The sequence below is a fragment of the Pezoporus flaviventris genome, unplaced genomic scaffold (assembly GCF_033815535.1).
Source record: "Pezoporus flaviventris isolate CSIRO_AGI_PZ_B2104156 unplaced genomic scaffold, CSIRO_AGI_Pfla_v1 ptg000007l, whole genome shotgun sequence".
Classification (NCBI taxonomy): domain Eukaryota; kingdom Metazoa; phylum Chordata; class Aves; order Psittaciformes; family Psittacidae; genus Pezoporus; species Pezoporus flaviventris.
The window spans coordinates 46,852,501-46,868,016 of record NW_026892555.1 but is presented as its reverse complement, the minus strand read 5'-3'; the positions used below and the strand labels follow the sequence as shown (position 1 = coordinate 46,868,016).

Genomic DNA, 15,516 nt, shown 5'->3' with positions numbered 1-15,516 from the left:
CCCGATCGACAAAAGACAGAATTTCTAATTCTCAGGATTTGAAAGGTGAGCATAGAGAAATGTTATTTTCCATTGCAAGCCCAAGAACACATTCTATGCTGAACGAGAGAAAGAAGAGTGCAGGTTTTGCAAAAACACCCCGACACAAAGATCCCTCACACTGTTGTCAAACAGTAAGCAAGCACTAATGAAGGAATTCAGCATTACCAGTCTGTGCGGCTGTATGTCCCACACCTGCCTGCTGGTCCTCTGTTTCATTTTCTTCTACTGTCAGAAAAAGGTAAACAAAACAAAAACAAAACAAAACAAAAAGATGTTAGGTAGGTAGCTGAAGTGTTTCAAGCATCTTTACACCAGCTTCAGTTCTGAAAGCCAGTAATGCTTGCACAACATGGGCAAGAAAAGCTGCACTGCAATGTGCGAAAGTATAGATCAGACCAAAACAGGATATGCTGTTGTATGACAGCTACAAATCTGAGAACAGAGTGACCAAATTGTTTTCATGGCTTAAAAAAGCAAATCAAATTTCCTCTGGGATATTTGTCTTCAATGCATTCTACTGTATTTGATTATGGAACTAAATGAGAGAATAATTCAGGGCTTTAAGATTCTACTTGCTCCACACAGATAAGAGAAAGCCTTCTCCTGGCAGACGGGAGAGGTGTGTGTGCTAATTCATACATAAGCTTTAAAATATAATAATAATACTATATTCAGTAGCAAACATCTCAGCAGTGCAGACAGCCTTGCAAAGGAGAACTAACCCCATGCTGTTTTACTGTATATACCACGCCAGCATCTTTCCCTTGGCTCACAGCTTTCCAGAGCAGTAGAACTAAAAACAATACAATTCTTGTCAGATTCACTATTCAAAACTTGTTGGGCAAGAGTGAACCTAACAAGAGCCATTCTGCTGCTACTTTGAAAAATTAGAGAGCACTGTTCTCGTACGCTCTGATACGATGCCTAAGTAAGATTGACTCTCCCAAAGTAAAAGGGAAGAGCTACAAGGCAGAACCATTTTCTTTTTATTCTCCCAAAGACCAAGTTCTTTGAGTTAGAGAACAGCAGAGAGAAAAGAATTCATTCTCCCTCCACAGGGGAAAAAGCTGAAAGGGGAAAGACTGCACTTTTGCAGCATTTCCACTCCCAAGAATTCAGACCTAAAAAAAAAAAAAAAAAAAAAAAAATCATGCAACTGAGTTAAAGCGCAAAGATTTTGGGTAATTTTCCTGGTTCTTGGGACAAGAGAGTGCAACACTTAGGGTCACATATAAATCTAGACAGAAATTCAAAAGAAGAGATACATATACACACTCCACAGGTACCTCTTTTCCTCCTCCGCCAACCCCAAGGCTTCATACAACTGGTTGTTTCTAGAATCTGAGTTTCTAGAAAAAAAACACCAGTTTTCATAAGGACACTCTTAGGACACCAGAAACTTGAAACACAGTGCATATATTAGAAAGAGTCAAATACAATCTCCAGAGGACTCTAAACAATCTCTATCCCTGCCCCAGAGCTGTGGCTAGTAAGTGTACTCTTCTCACCAACAGAGATCTGATAAAGTTTCCCCAGCCCTGGAGTAAGCCAAGTATTTTACAAAATATGATTTTATGAGCTGACTGTTTCAGCTGAACTTGTATTTTGCAGCCATGAAGTTATCACTACTTCAGCTATGATAATACTGTGTGATTTTCTTCGTTACGCTGAAGCAGTCATCCCAGCAGTCCTCACAGCTAAAATAAACTAGTCAGGCAAAGAAATCAATGGGAAAAGCTCAAGTAAAGCTGAGTTTTGGGGAACACATGGTCAAACACTAAGCCAAATGGAAAGACTTTTCACTAGGGCAGCACAGATCAGTAAGACTCCTTAATAAAGGAAGTAAGAAATACAAGTAGTACATGGTTAAAAAAAATAAAAGATACCACCTATTGTGACCCTCTCAAAACCCCAGTAAACCATCTGCAGCAGCCCAACCTGACCCTGTTTATGCCACCATCAGCTGTTGATCTCAAGAATAATCTCTAGAACAATCTCTAGAACCGAAAAATGGCTCCACTTTTCCATCCCTCAAGAGGAAACCTTACTAAAGGCTGTAGACTTATCTGTTATCTACCTCAACCACAATGCATGTCCCAATTCAGTCAGAAAGACAGTTTAAAAGCTCTACCATTCCTTAAGTTTCAAGATAGAATTGAGGTGACTGAACATGAACTTTTCAAGAGCTGATACCCAAGTGGGAAGCTTGAAAATTAGCAGGCACCTGCTAAGAAGTATACAAGATCTGTTTGTTTGAAGCAACTCTCCACTTGTAAGTCTATACAAACTAAAAATGCAGTTCATCTTTTCTGCTGTTCTGTACTGCAGATCTACTGCCACCAGCTGCAGTACCAGCATCTCTCACTGCTACCGAGAAGTGACCGTGCAGTGAAAAGTGCTCAGCTTCACACTTCTGACTGAGAAGTACAGCAAACATTTGGGGGTCTTAAAACAGAAAAAAGAAAAGTGGATACTGCCTAACATTGTTTTTGCATATGCTATTTTGTAATGTGAAAAGATAATAGTGTATGCCTTGTGAAACCCAATGTTTAAAACTTTCATGCTAGGCAGGGATCTGAAAATTCTGAGAGCTGAGGTCTGCTCCAACAACAGCAGACCACTATGTCTGTATTACACTAAAAAAAGGAAACAAGTACCAGAGCAGGTAACTTTATGGTTAGCATCTTTCTAAACCATTGTTCAAGCCTCTCAAGGATTCTCAGTCACAACAGAGCCAAGTAGGTCACAACAGGACAAAGACTTGCTGATAATATTCAACTAGACTGATATATTTGTCAGGAAAATTAAAACCTCATTCAGAAGAAAATATAGTAAAAGGAATAAGAAAACTACCCCACAAAACCCACTCAATTGGGAAAATCTTCGTATTAGCACAAATCATCATCTCCTTTTTCCTCTGCATTAAGTTAGATCATTCCTCCAGCTAGCATGGTATTTGTCACATTAAGTAAGCTACAGCTGGTAGAATAAGGTAAGCTTTCAATCAGCACTTTATGCCTATCCACAACCACACCCTGAAAACTTAACTTAGGCCACTGTTAAACTCACCTGCCCATGAAAGGTCATGTGACATGCAGCCAACATTAACTTCCCTTAAACATTAAATATACTATTTTCTTTCAGGAGAGGAAGGCGACTTTAAACAGAACCATACAGGAGAGAGATGCCTTAAACTTTGCTAATCAAAAACATCCCTCTAGCACTAGCATGAAATGTAACTACAGAAAGCCACAAGGCTGATATGCAGCTAAAACAAATGGCGCTATTATTGAAACATCAAAATTACTGATACTCTAGGACTGTAATTGTGCACAATGAAGTCATCTTCATGACAACATTTACCACCTCCTAGCATAAGGTAAGATAAATTCTAGATAGAAAAGTCATAGCATACTAGTAAAGATGCTGCCTCAGGAAATCAGAACAACAGTTTATGAATTCAGACAATGAATAAGTGATGTTACTGCTAAACAGCACTTCTGGATACATTTGAAATAACGTTGCCATGAAAGCAACAATATTCCTTGTCCCTACGAATTATGTGTTTATGACCACAGGTCACCTGTTTTGTTAGCTGTGGAAACATTTCTCAATTGACTTAGCTGTTCCTTAAAACAACAAACCATGAAGTCCCTACCATGTATTTTCTCAGCACAACATTTGAAAAACAATACAAACAGGAACTCCAACTAATAAAAATTCGAAAAAAGCCCAGATCACCACAACCCTGCCACCACGTTTCTTGAGAGCAATTAAAATATCTAAGTAAAGGAAAACAGAATTCCAGCATGTCAATTCTATATCACTATAAAAGCTTGCGGGTTGGACAGACACCAGGTTCTAAAATATTACTGCAAAAAAAAAAAAAAAGTATCTCTAAACTGAAGCTATGTCTATGTGAAAGGTTAGGACATTTCAGCTTGGGTACAGCCAGCATCCAAAGCAAATCCTGATTTCACTTCACCTCTCATGCTTAGGCTGCTGAATGTCAACATTAAGACCAACTATTCCTTTTTAAGGGGGGGGGGGAAGCCAAAACCAAGAATACAAAACCAACGGGGGGGGGGGGGGGGGAAGCCAAAACCAAGAATACAAAACCAACCAACAGATAACGTACTACCATCAAGGCCAGCCAATAAGGAAAACCTGAGGGAATTTTGATATAGAGGTCCCAAATTCAGAATTAATCTCCTGACTGCTCTACAGCAACACCTGCTGATCAATAAGGATTTTACCCCTTCTGCTTAGACTCTCTTAGTGAAACACATGGTCAGCCTACAAAGGAGGAAGATTATTTTATAAAGTTAGTACAACATATACACAGGTTTTCTAGCTTGCAAAATATCATTCATATTCTGAGTAACCAGGATTCCCCTTCACTGAAAAGTTATTCAGTAGATTTAGCACCCCAAGGAAGAGCACAAGCCATTTCTGGTTGATTCCTGGGAAAAACCTTGCATGGAAAAGAAATGGATAAAATTAGAAATGCGGAAAAGCACATTTTCACTGAAAGGGAAGCCTTTTGGAGAACTCTGGTGAAGATTCATGGCTCCTGAACTATTACAAACCATAATAAAATAAAAGCAAAAGATAATTGAAAAAAGTCTATTTTCTTCTAGTCTAGGTGGGTTAATAAATTTTAACAAAGAAAAGAAACTGCCCCAAATGCCTGAACGTCTTTTCAGCTTGTTAAACAAAGCAGGAGAAGCCACATATCCCCCCAAAAAAACTATAAATATAGACTGCTATTGATTTATTCCTTCTTAAAACCTATTCCTGGACAGATGTGAAAATAAACCTAATATAACAACCATGACTGCCAAGATAGGAAGTTTAGAATATATTTTTGACTTGCACTTTGCATTTCCTATAATTCAATACTTAATCTATACAGTTCCATTAGCATATGATTAGTAATTCAATTTAGGGCCATCTTTGCACAAAAGCCTTTTTCTTAGGATGGTAACTTTGCCAAGTGCATCTTCCATCTACATGTTTGAATAATTTCTGCAGACAAGTAATAGAGACACTAGCTCTATTAGCATAATCAATACACAATTTACTGAGTTATCCAGACAGAACAGAAATAAAACGTGTGTGCCATTATTTTAGTACCTATACATGACTGATTTCTGGAAGTATCTCTACTTTTCTCTCCTCCTCATTGCCACATAAAAAACAAGAGAACATTCATACTGCCACCATCTACAGGTAGATATTAAGTATGATTAGATAGATTAATCATATAGCTGAAGGCAAATTTAAGAGCTAGTTACAGGATGTGTTGAGTATCCTCTAACTCTATTATAGTCAACGGATTTTGAACACGTTTCACACTTTGCAATAACATGCTGTGGAAACACATCTCCATAAGGGTTCAGTCAGGATAGAAAACTCAAATTGAACAAGTCACAGAGAAGCACTAGATGCAGTATGGCACGTCAATGTATCACCCACTAAGGCAACACCTTCCTCCTCCTTCTCTCCCTAGGTACCACTGGTGGTCTGAGACTCACCTTTTAAACTCTTGCCAACGCACGTGAGCACAGGATTTAACACATGACTATGCTACATGTAAGCAGCAATTCAGTGGGTGACTCCTGGAAGTCAACAACCATTTCAGACTGCTTTCACAATGTCCTTTAAGAGAACAAATATTCATAACAGTTCTCAGTAGTTCTGAGAGTATTGTTTTCTGAACAGCTTCACCTAGTATCAACATACATTTATCAATTGCTAGCCAGGAACCTGAGTACCATTTTGACTCCAAAATGTATATGCACCCAAGGACTTTTGTGTGAGCTGAAAATGAAATATATTTGGATATTAATATTTGAAATATCTACATTCCAGAACTCTACTGAAAATCAGTTCTGTGTGTAGCCATAATTGTACAAAAATCCAATTAATCATATGCAAGAATATTTGTATTTCTGATTTGGTTTCCTCTGTACTGTGACACAACGCGTTTTCCTATTTTTAACCACATCCCTTGACATCTTAACAGTGTTCTCTTGATATTGGAAATTATTATTTTCCTTAAAAGATTCCTGTTATATAAAGCATTTTTCTTCTCGCATTTAGTTTTTTTTCAGAATACAAAGCTCCTCATAGCATTCATATTTTTTTACTCCTCTCTTTAGTCTAGCCCAACATTGTGCCTGGTTTTTCTTTCCCCCTCCCCAAACATTCTTCTTGTAGAAGGACTGAATTAGGAGTTTCCAATTAGACTGCAGTGGTTGGAAAATACTATTCTTTTTCTAAAATGGAGTATTTTTCTAGGCTGCACATAAACATAAAAGCAATAAATATACTTAAGTGGAAAGAAATTATGCTTAAGAAATCCTTTGGATATTCTTCCAACCCTTGATCTCACGGATGACAATATCCAAATGTGACAGCCTAAAGACCTCCTATTTTACAACAGTGTGTGCTGAAAAGGCAGAAGATGCTTTTTTCCTGCAGCAGAGGAAGATTCTCCAGAAACCCCAGAGCTAGGCTTGGGGGGATATCTTTTTCTGGGTAGCTGAGGTAGATTAATTAATCCTGTCCAGAATGCTAACTTTGGCTCCCTAATCATGCATCTTTTAACAAGGTTAAGCCACAGCTACATGAACTTCTATTGTGTAAGTAACTAATTATGGCACAATATATTTTTAAAAGCAACTTTCTCCAAAGGTTCTTAAAGCTTTTTACAAAGCTTAAGTAAATTCCAGACATTTCAAAGACTCTCTATCATGCAATGTAACATTACAATGGATCCCCAAATCAAATCGAAGTCCATAGTGAGAACAGGCAAAGCAAGAGGGAATCTCTCTTGGGGACTATTCTTAGTACCAGGGTCAGGACTTTCAACTGTCTTGCCTATCTTAAACAGAGTACTCTCCATCCTCCATTCCTGACAATGTGACAGTGGACATCCAGTCCATTTTGAGGAAAAACAGAAGTTAGGAGGCTAAGGTAAATTCTAAGCCTAATTACCAAACCCAGTACTTCACATGAATGCTTGCAGAGCAATCCCTCTCAGTCTGCTGAAGCTATCGATCACCTAAGTTTTCTTACTCTTTCAGAGGGACATGACTAAGAATTTCTGGTACTCCTACAGACTTATATTTCAGCTGTGGTTAGAAAACAGGAAATTCATTAAACACTGTCTATGAAAGCCTTAACTCGGCAAGAGGGAGTGATTTGAATCAAATTGATATGTGGATCACAGAATCTCAAAGTAACCAACACCACACAGTTCTGAAGATAAGTGATGCAAGGAAGGCCTATGAGGACATACAGTAAGGGTTACTGTAGGTGATCATTGTATTTAAAAGTTAAGTCACTTATGTGCCTAATATAAGGCACTTAAACTGAGGAGTCTGAGTTGTCTGACACCATTCCAACACCAAAACAATATACAGATGCATGTCTTAGCTCTATTACCTGAAGACCTACATTTATCTGAGTCAAAAAAAAACCCACCTCCTTTCAATTGAGATTATCCCTGATTTATTAGAGATCTCCACCTATTGTGCACCAGGGCTTCATAAGGATTTGGGGTTTCTTTATGCCTCAAACTCTCTGCTCTGTTCTAGATTACTTTCTATCATGTAAAACAGCATTCTGATCTATATCCACAAAGGACACAGAAGCTTAGAATCCCCAAAACTAGTGAGGGGATACTGCATCTAACTTGCCAGAGGTTCTGCTCAGATGCCACTCAGGTCAGGCAGTACCCATGGCTTTATCACCCAGGCTCTTTCAGTGCTGTGCAGCTCAATGCTGAAATCAAACCAAAGCCCCACTGCAGCTGGCTAGTGAAAGGTTAAATATTCTCCTGCCAGCCTTAGCTTTGTACGCAGTCTTATGGGCTGGTTCTTCAAAGTTTACATACCCTTCCCTGATTGCTATAATGGCAGAAAATGTGTGGGCTGAAATAACTCTTCCTTTCCCCATTTTGCCCATTCCCACCAGTTAGATCACTCACCCAGGATGTGGGTGGCATCACTTCAACTTTCTTCTCTATCTGAAGGATTTGTACTCACGTCATGAGCTTCCTAACAAAGAGTACTTACCCTCAGACTTGAGGTTCACTCATTCATTGCTGATGAAGCTGCTGTACCTCATCTACAATATTCACTGAACTAGAAAGAAGGAGAATTAGCATGATAGCTTATCCTTGTGGTTAGGGCACCCACACGGGAAGTGGGACACAATGACTCCAGTTCTAGTTTCATTGAAGTAACTCATTAGAAGTAATATCATAGTACTTGGCAGACCAGGATCCTCCTGGTCTCCTCTTTCTCCACTGGTACTTGAGCCACTAAAGCCATGAGTCTTGTGTATGAACACTCTTTCTCACTCTCTTGTCTAACAAATACTTAATGACACATTTGGAAAGAGAAATGCTGTTGACAAAAATAAAAGGGCAACTCACGCTCACAGGACAAGATGTTGCTGTGCAAGCACCAATGTACTATTCCTTGTGAGAACTCCTGCCTTTCACATCCTAGCACAGAAAATAACTTTCCCTCTTCAGTAAAGGGGAAAGGAAGAGCAGCAGCACAAGCCCCTCAGTTCCATCTGACTCAGGAGGAAAGGAACAACCTGTCCCCTATCTCCAAAAAGCTGGATCAGATAAGTGAGTGCTATAAGATACCCTACTGCATCTAATAAAGATACCCACATCTAGAACAGGGGAGGAGCTAAGACAGATTATCCTTTACAAGTTTTTCCTACTCTATCCTTAAGGTAAAGGACATACATAAACCCCTCACCTACCTATGAATTATATAAAGAATCAAGTGCCTGGTGCAAGATGACTATTCCAGTGGGCAACCAGACACTTGTAAACTAAGCACTGCAGTACTGCAGCATCCAAGCCCTTTTTTTTGGACTTAGCATTAGAACTTTCTGACCTTTCTTCATTGATTCACATTTATATCTGGCGAGCAAGTCTCCTGCTTAACAGATTCACCAGAAATCATAAACCCAAACTCTTCCTATGCTCTAGCGCTTTATAAGTCATGAAATGCAATCCCTTCCAAGTGATTGCATACACGGACCAATAGTGACCCATTTCCTCCTCCCATCTTCAGAGCAAAAACGTTTCATCAGGCATGGATCTTGACATCCTGTTGTCCTGGAACCAGTGAATCAGAAAGTTCCTTCCTTGCAATTGTATTCTTTAGAGGTGGAAAATAATTAACTTCCCCACCCCCTCCTCCTTCTTACTGCCACTATAAGAGTTAGAAATTCACTTGACTTTGTCTAGAAAAGAAAAAAAAACAGCCATCATAATTCAGTGCCAGAGAAAGTTTTGTTGATCAAAGCATAGCCTAGTCTTTCCAAGGACACTGCCTCACTGCATCCCATCACCCAGTCCAGCAGCACAGCAGGTATTTTATTTTTGGATTTAAAGTTCCTTTCAAGAAGCTAATGAGTCAATAATGGAAGTTGAACTTGACTGGTTATCAGATGAAATAAACAACAACCAAAAAAAAAAACAAAACTAAAAAAGTCAATTATCAAGGAATTCATTATTTGAAATAAATTTTCCAAGCAAAACACAACCTAATGATAGTAAGGGCACTACAAGTTTCAAGGGACTGTATACAAAAGCTATCTAATGTGCAGTTAACCAAGACATTTAGATTTTAAGCAGTCTAGCTTTTTCACACTCATGTGTAACACCAAGCAGCTGTATAAGAATCTAGGTTTTACCCTTCCTGTTAGGTAAGGACAAAATTCCTGTTTCAGTTTATCACCCTGTATGAGAGAATGAGCTCTCCAAAAATGGGGTATGCGAAGGAGGGCAAACACTGATGCCCTGACTATCAACATCCTGCCCATTTGTCCTCATGGCAAAAAAAAAAGCGTTCTGCTTCAGCCAAGAGGCTGTTTCACTAATGCACAGTACTTCCAAGTTTATAAGAAAGCTAATTAGCTACTGACACTGTATTTTTAAAGAACCATAGTGAGCCACTATAACATTAAAAAAAGAAGAAAGTGGAGGGGCAGGTGAGGGGAATGGGGAAGTGTCACTATACCAGAAGATACAGAAATGACTTTAAGAAATCTTGCAGGACTAAAAATTCTAACCTTAGAAAGAAAAATTGCACCTAATTGCACCTATATTTAAAAGTGAAAGTATCAGATGAATCACTTAATCAAAAAACTTGCTCCCATGACAAAAAAAATAAAAAGAGTAGGGAAAAAAAATCATTTTGAAAACATGCCCCCCAAAATCTAAAATTTAATTATTACATTGTGCAGAATTGGTAAGTAACAACCCTACTACCCTTTTGGGTAGACATTATATGGATTCAGCTGTGCAAAAAAAAGTTGCACTATCGCATGCATAGCATCACTCTAGCTAAAGAAAAACCTAAAAGGCTCAAATGTGCATACACCAGAAGAACTTGGATAACCTAGACTAAATCCTGAAAAAGGAGGAAAAAAATCCTCTATATCTTTTGATCAATAATTTTGCTGCATAGAGTGAAAAATGTGTTTCAAACCAAAGGAATGTGAAGTGGGGGAAAAAAGCACAACCAGTGCTAACTAATATTGCAAACACAGAAGACAATGGTCCTCGTTCAAAAATCCATTGGAAGAGAACAATTTTCTGCAGTCTTACTAATGCAGATTCCAAAGAACATAAAATAGGTTCTTTTGGAAAATAGGAGGGCTGGATGAAAATGTTAATTATAACATGTTGCAATAATGATACCCCCAAGATCAGCCCTATCTTTTTTGCTACAGCATAGTCCCTAGGCATATGGCTAACTATTCCTTGATCATTATCCTGGCTAAAGCTAAAGCTACTGAAGTTTAGGAGGCTCATATCTAAGAGAATTTCTTTCATCTCTAATAATTGCTAAACTAGCATAATTACTTATACTTGAAGTGAAATAGAACCCAAGTTGTGTTAAAGCTAAAACAAAAACAAATCTCACTACTTCTTTTAGTGCTTGCACATTCATCTTTTGTCAGAATCCTTTGTCAAATGTTGTGTTATGATTTAAAAGTATTCAAAAGCTCCTCTTATACTATCTGACTTTTGTAGAGAGAGCAACTGAAAAACTTCAGTGCTTTGTCATAACACACTACAAAATGTATTTGAAAAGAAACGTACATTTTCACAGCACCAAGTAAAACAGTCCCAATTCTTCATAGTTCTGTATGTTGTCCCTTCAGGGAAAGGATATATATGCATATGTATATATATACAGTGCTGATTTAAGTGCAGCAGCGCATTTTCCCCATCCCCAGCTGCAACTGATTTTATGCTCAGGTAGCCTTACAGGAACCAATGAAAACCATAAACTGCAGCTGTGAAAAGATGCTAAGAGGTCTGTCTTAAGGTACCAGCACTTAGACTATATGTTAATCAATCTGAAAAAACAACTCAAAATATCTTCAGTGTTTTACCTGCCCATGGCAGGGTGGGGGTGGAACTAGATGACCTTAAGGTCCTTTTCCAACCCAAACCATTCTGATTCTCTGAAAAAATACTGAATCCATATGGTCTTTGTAAAGCATTAACAGTTTTCCTAGATCTTTTCCTCATATACAATTACTCAAAAACAAGATTTCCTTTTTTCCGAAACACACAAGTTTCAAAATACTGACTCTTGTTTCAGAACAAAGAAATGAGAGCTATTAAACCATTGTAAATTAGACAGAATGAATTACAGAGCAAAATAAAGCCTTTCAAGACATCTCAGATCATAGTGGATAACGTTATCCTACACATTAGATAAGTGTCTCCATATTGACAGCTTCCCTTGTTACACAAGTTAACAGCAACTCAGGAAAACAAGATCAAACCAAACGTGCAGCACTTCTAAGCCTCTTCATATTACCTTTGCCAGAAGATTTCACCTTTATGAAAGCTAGCTGTACAACCGGTAGCCGTTTAGATGTTCATTCCTAATAGTACCTGCTCCTAAGCAGCAGACTGCAATGGTCAATATAACTCATGCTGGCCCCCAAAATGAGTGGGTAGCACTATTGTAATCCTACAGCTAATCAAGACCATCAATACCAGTATGCATTGCCAAAGTCAATGAATATTACTAAAGGTTAGGGATGTTTTTGTTGTTATGGGGGTTTTTGATATATAAAGGAGCTGGGGCATGCTTTGGCAAGTCAAAAAGAGAACACTATAAATAGCCTGCATTATAAAAAGATCCTAATCTTAATTCCTCTTTGTAATTTGTTTTTTCATGTACTCTTTTATGTTCGATATCTTAATTTCTGCCCTTTTTTGGATGGCCAAATAGAAGCCAGTAATTCACTCATGCATCAAACAGATGTTTTCGCTTTTCAGGCCAAATGGAATCTTACGAATTTTTTGTTCCCTCCCTATGAAATGATGATGCCAAAATAACAGTTTCTGAAAGCGTCCAGTTCAGAAAAAGTTCTTTGGACTGGTAACACTGAAACTTTAAGTCAAGTTCACAGAAATCATGCCAATACTAATTGCTGGTTTTGTTTATGCTGGATTGATTATAGTCTAATCAGCAGACAATCTAATGACTTTTGAGTCTAGTCCATGCAATTTAGAACCCAGGGAGGGTTGGGGCTGAGAATAAACATTCAAATAGTTGACAGTTCCACAGAAATGTAAAGGCTACTGTTTGAAGGGGATCCGAATGTCAAATTGTCTCTGAACTACTGCTGCTATTAAGTAGGATTTTTTTGGTTTGATCCACTAATGTTCCACCTCCCTTGGTAGTAACACCATAAAACCTACACCTCTCTACAAGAAACATCCTTTTGCTTCATATTTATGATGAGAAAGCAAGTCACATTAGAACACAGGTACCTTTACTCAGGCCACCAACACTTTGCATGGAGTTGCAGTTGTAAATTCAGGCAGGATGGAAAGAGTACCTACGTTTCCTCAAAAAGAGGGAACAACTTTAACAGACATTCCAGGATTGCCAAAATATTCCAAGATACAAGCCTTTTTTTTTAAGCAGAACATAGATAAATAAAATACAGCCAAGAAAATTTTTCCTTATCTTTCTAGGAACTAACATTCAGTAATTTTATTTCTGCAGTCAAATGTGCAATGCAAAATTACAATGAGTAAAAATTTACTTAGAAGTAGTAACAAAATATTCTTTTGGAGGGCTTGCTTGTTTTTTTAAAGAAATCACTTTCATAGATCAGCGCTTCTATTAAATGTATGGGGCTGTTCTAGATTCCTTGCGATGGCTTATCTAACACATACATCATCAGTTTCAGTGATTTTAGCATAATGGATATTACCTGGCTTTAACTTACAGAAACCTGGGGTTAACATTTAGTAGGACTACATTTTCATTCCGGTTTGCATAAGGAGTACCTGGTTTTCTTTGCAAGTGACTATATTTTTGTAACTTTGTTCCTAAACAAAGTTTCTCACCAAAAGACAGTAGTAAGGGTAAAAGAAAAACCTCAAACCCTCCCAAACGTAAAACCCCATAAACCAGAAAGGGAAGGGAGAAGGAAGGTGGTCAGTAACCTAAGTGTGATATCTACAAAACATGCCAAGTCACAAAAAAAGGTTTACCATTCAAATGGCCAAGTTAAACAAGATACAAGCAAGCTACTTTCCCCTGCTTCCTTACTTTCTCATCACAGGAGGTCTCCAGCCTAGTTTTGTTTAGGGAACAGCATTGCCCTTAGGTGTCAGGAGTTTAAGGAGTCATATACCAATTGCCCTTCTTCAACACCCTTCATTTGCACAGTGGCTCTTTTGAGGCTTATACTCAGGTATCACATCTCTGACTTAATCTTTCCTCACCTGCTTTTCTCCCGCTATCCTCCTTCCCCCCCTCAAATGCATTAGGTGATTTTGATCAGGTCAATGATACCTAATAGATTTTTCTTTTTTCTTTCAGAAACTAAACAAGGAAATGGGATAAATTAATCAGTAGAATGAAATATAGGTCAGGACTGATGAGTTTGATGCAACTGATCCTTCCCCTGCCTAAAAGAACCTGGCAGTTGAACTTTAATTCCTCTTTCCTGAAGTAAAATAAGATATTCAAATTACAGTTTTTCAGAAAGTTAAATAATTTGAAGGCTCCTTTTGAGTCTTCTTTTTGCCACAACCCTCTAGTATATTTGTAAGAGACGATCCTTTTTTTCACAGAGAAGAAGTACAACCTTATTTTTTCCTTGGGAAGATGCTTTTATTATTCTTAAATTGTAAGGGGCTTAGCTTATGTTAGCTATGTCTTTTTACCTTCCCAGGTCTAAATCTGAGATGTAATCCTAACCAAGAGCTGGGGGACAGTCAAATTTGGCATGAAACCAGAACAGGGGGGAAGGGAAAAGGGAAAAAAAAAAAAGAAAAAAAAAAGATAGAAAAGGAATGTAAACAGAAACCAGGGTAATGCAAAACCCTGTATTTTCAAGAAATAAAAGAAATTTAGTCATTAGCAACTTCTTAACACCCACCATTTCAGATGAAGGTTAGATTCATGCATTCAATATAAAAACTCAATTGTCATTTTGTTTTAATGTATTTACCTGCCTTGTATCAGTATTCCCCTAAGATATAAGTTTCAAATTAAGTTATCAAAAGTGACAGACATATCAAAAATATCTCTTATATCTTCCTCCCAGAAAGGGTTGCTAAGTACATGACAAATTGGAAATGTAATGTGTAACTCCATATTTTATTTAGATGTAAAACAGCACTCATGAGTTTAAATAACTCATTTACATAGATTCAAATAATAGTTTTTTCAGAAAAGCTATTTAAAATACTGTTTATTTTTAAACTGCACAACTATAGTTTGCACTAAATCAGTAATACTTAAGAAATAAGGAATTTAAATAAACGCTACAGTTGAAATTCTCCTTGCAACATTACTTACAGCTTTTGTTTGTTGACTGAAAATTAAGATGTAATAATTGATGGGCAGGCTCTTATCAATGAATTTAAATGCTATGCCTATACAAGCATCTTTCAACTTCTCAGATGAATCCCATGATTAGCCCTCTTGGAAATCTTACCATCGGACTGTTTTCAGAATGCTGTTAATCCACTCAGAAACTGACATGATTCAAGAAAAATAAAACAGAGAAAACAAAAAAGATATTTGAACAAAGGCCACCTAGAATGATAACCTGCTCCCCAAAGGTAATTACTGCAGCAATAATTACAGATGATGATTGATTTACTGCCTGGTTTTAGCTGAAAAAGAGTAAATAAGATACTGTAAAGAAATCTCTACTATCTCCATCGTGAACATTAAACTCCTGACTTCAGAAAACCGCTTCACGTCAGCAAATCTAAGCTACTCCATCTGAATCGCATAATGTTGCTGTTTTCTCATTTTAGGGACTCTGAGGCTACTGGTGGTACATAAGGAAGGCAAAGCCCATACCTCCACATAAAATGGAAGCTGTATCTTTTGTTTTAAATTAAGTGTGATGTTTACAGGAAGAGATTTGAAACAA

At 37.7% G+C, this 15,516-nt stretch overlaps 2 protein-coding genes across 4 annotated transcripts in view; both read right to left on the bottom strand.

The window, feature by feature from the left end:
• SS18 (SS18 subunit of BAF chromatin remodeling complex) overlaps window positions 1-15,516 on the bottom strand; it is a 370,104-nt gene that overhangs the window by 63,047 nt on the left and 291,541 nt on the right. The window lies entirely within an intron of this gene.
• The window catches only part of ZNF521 (zinc finger protein 521), a 232,050-nt gene that overhangs the window by 213,040 nt on the left and 3,494 nt on the right, over window positions 1-15,516 (bottom strand). For all 3 annotated transcript variants that reach the window (XR_009742560.1, XM_061448618.1, XM_061448619.1), the window contains exons 3-4: window positions 1,329-1,391; window positions 208-267 (exon numbers count right to left, since the gene is read on the bottom strand). Coding sequence is in view for 2 of the 3 variants with exons in the window: in XM_061448618.1 (XP_061304602.1) it covers window positions 208-267; window positions 1,329-1,391 (123 nt within the window). In the remaining variant the exon portion in view is untranslated. The remainder of the gene's footprint in view (window positions 1-207; window positions 268-1,328; window positions 1,392-15,516) is intronic.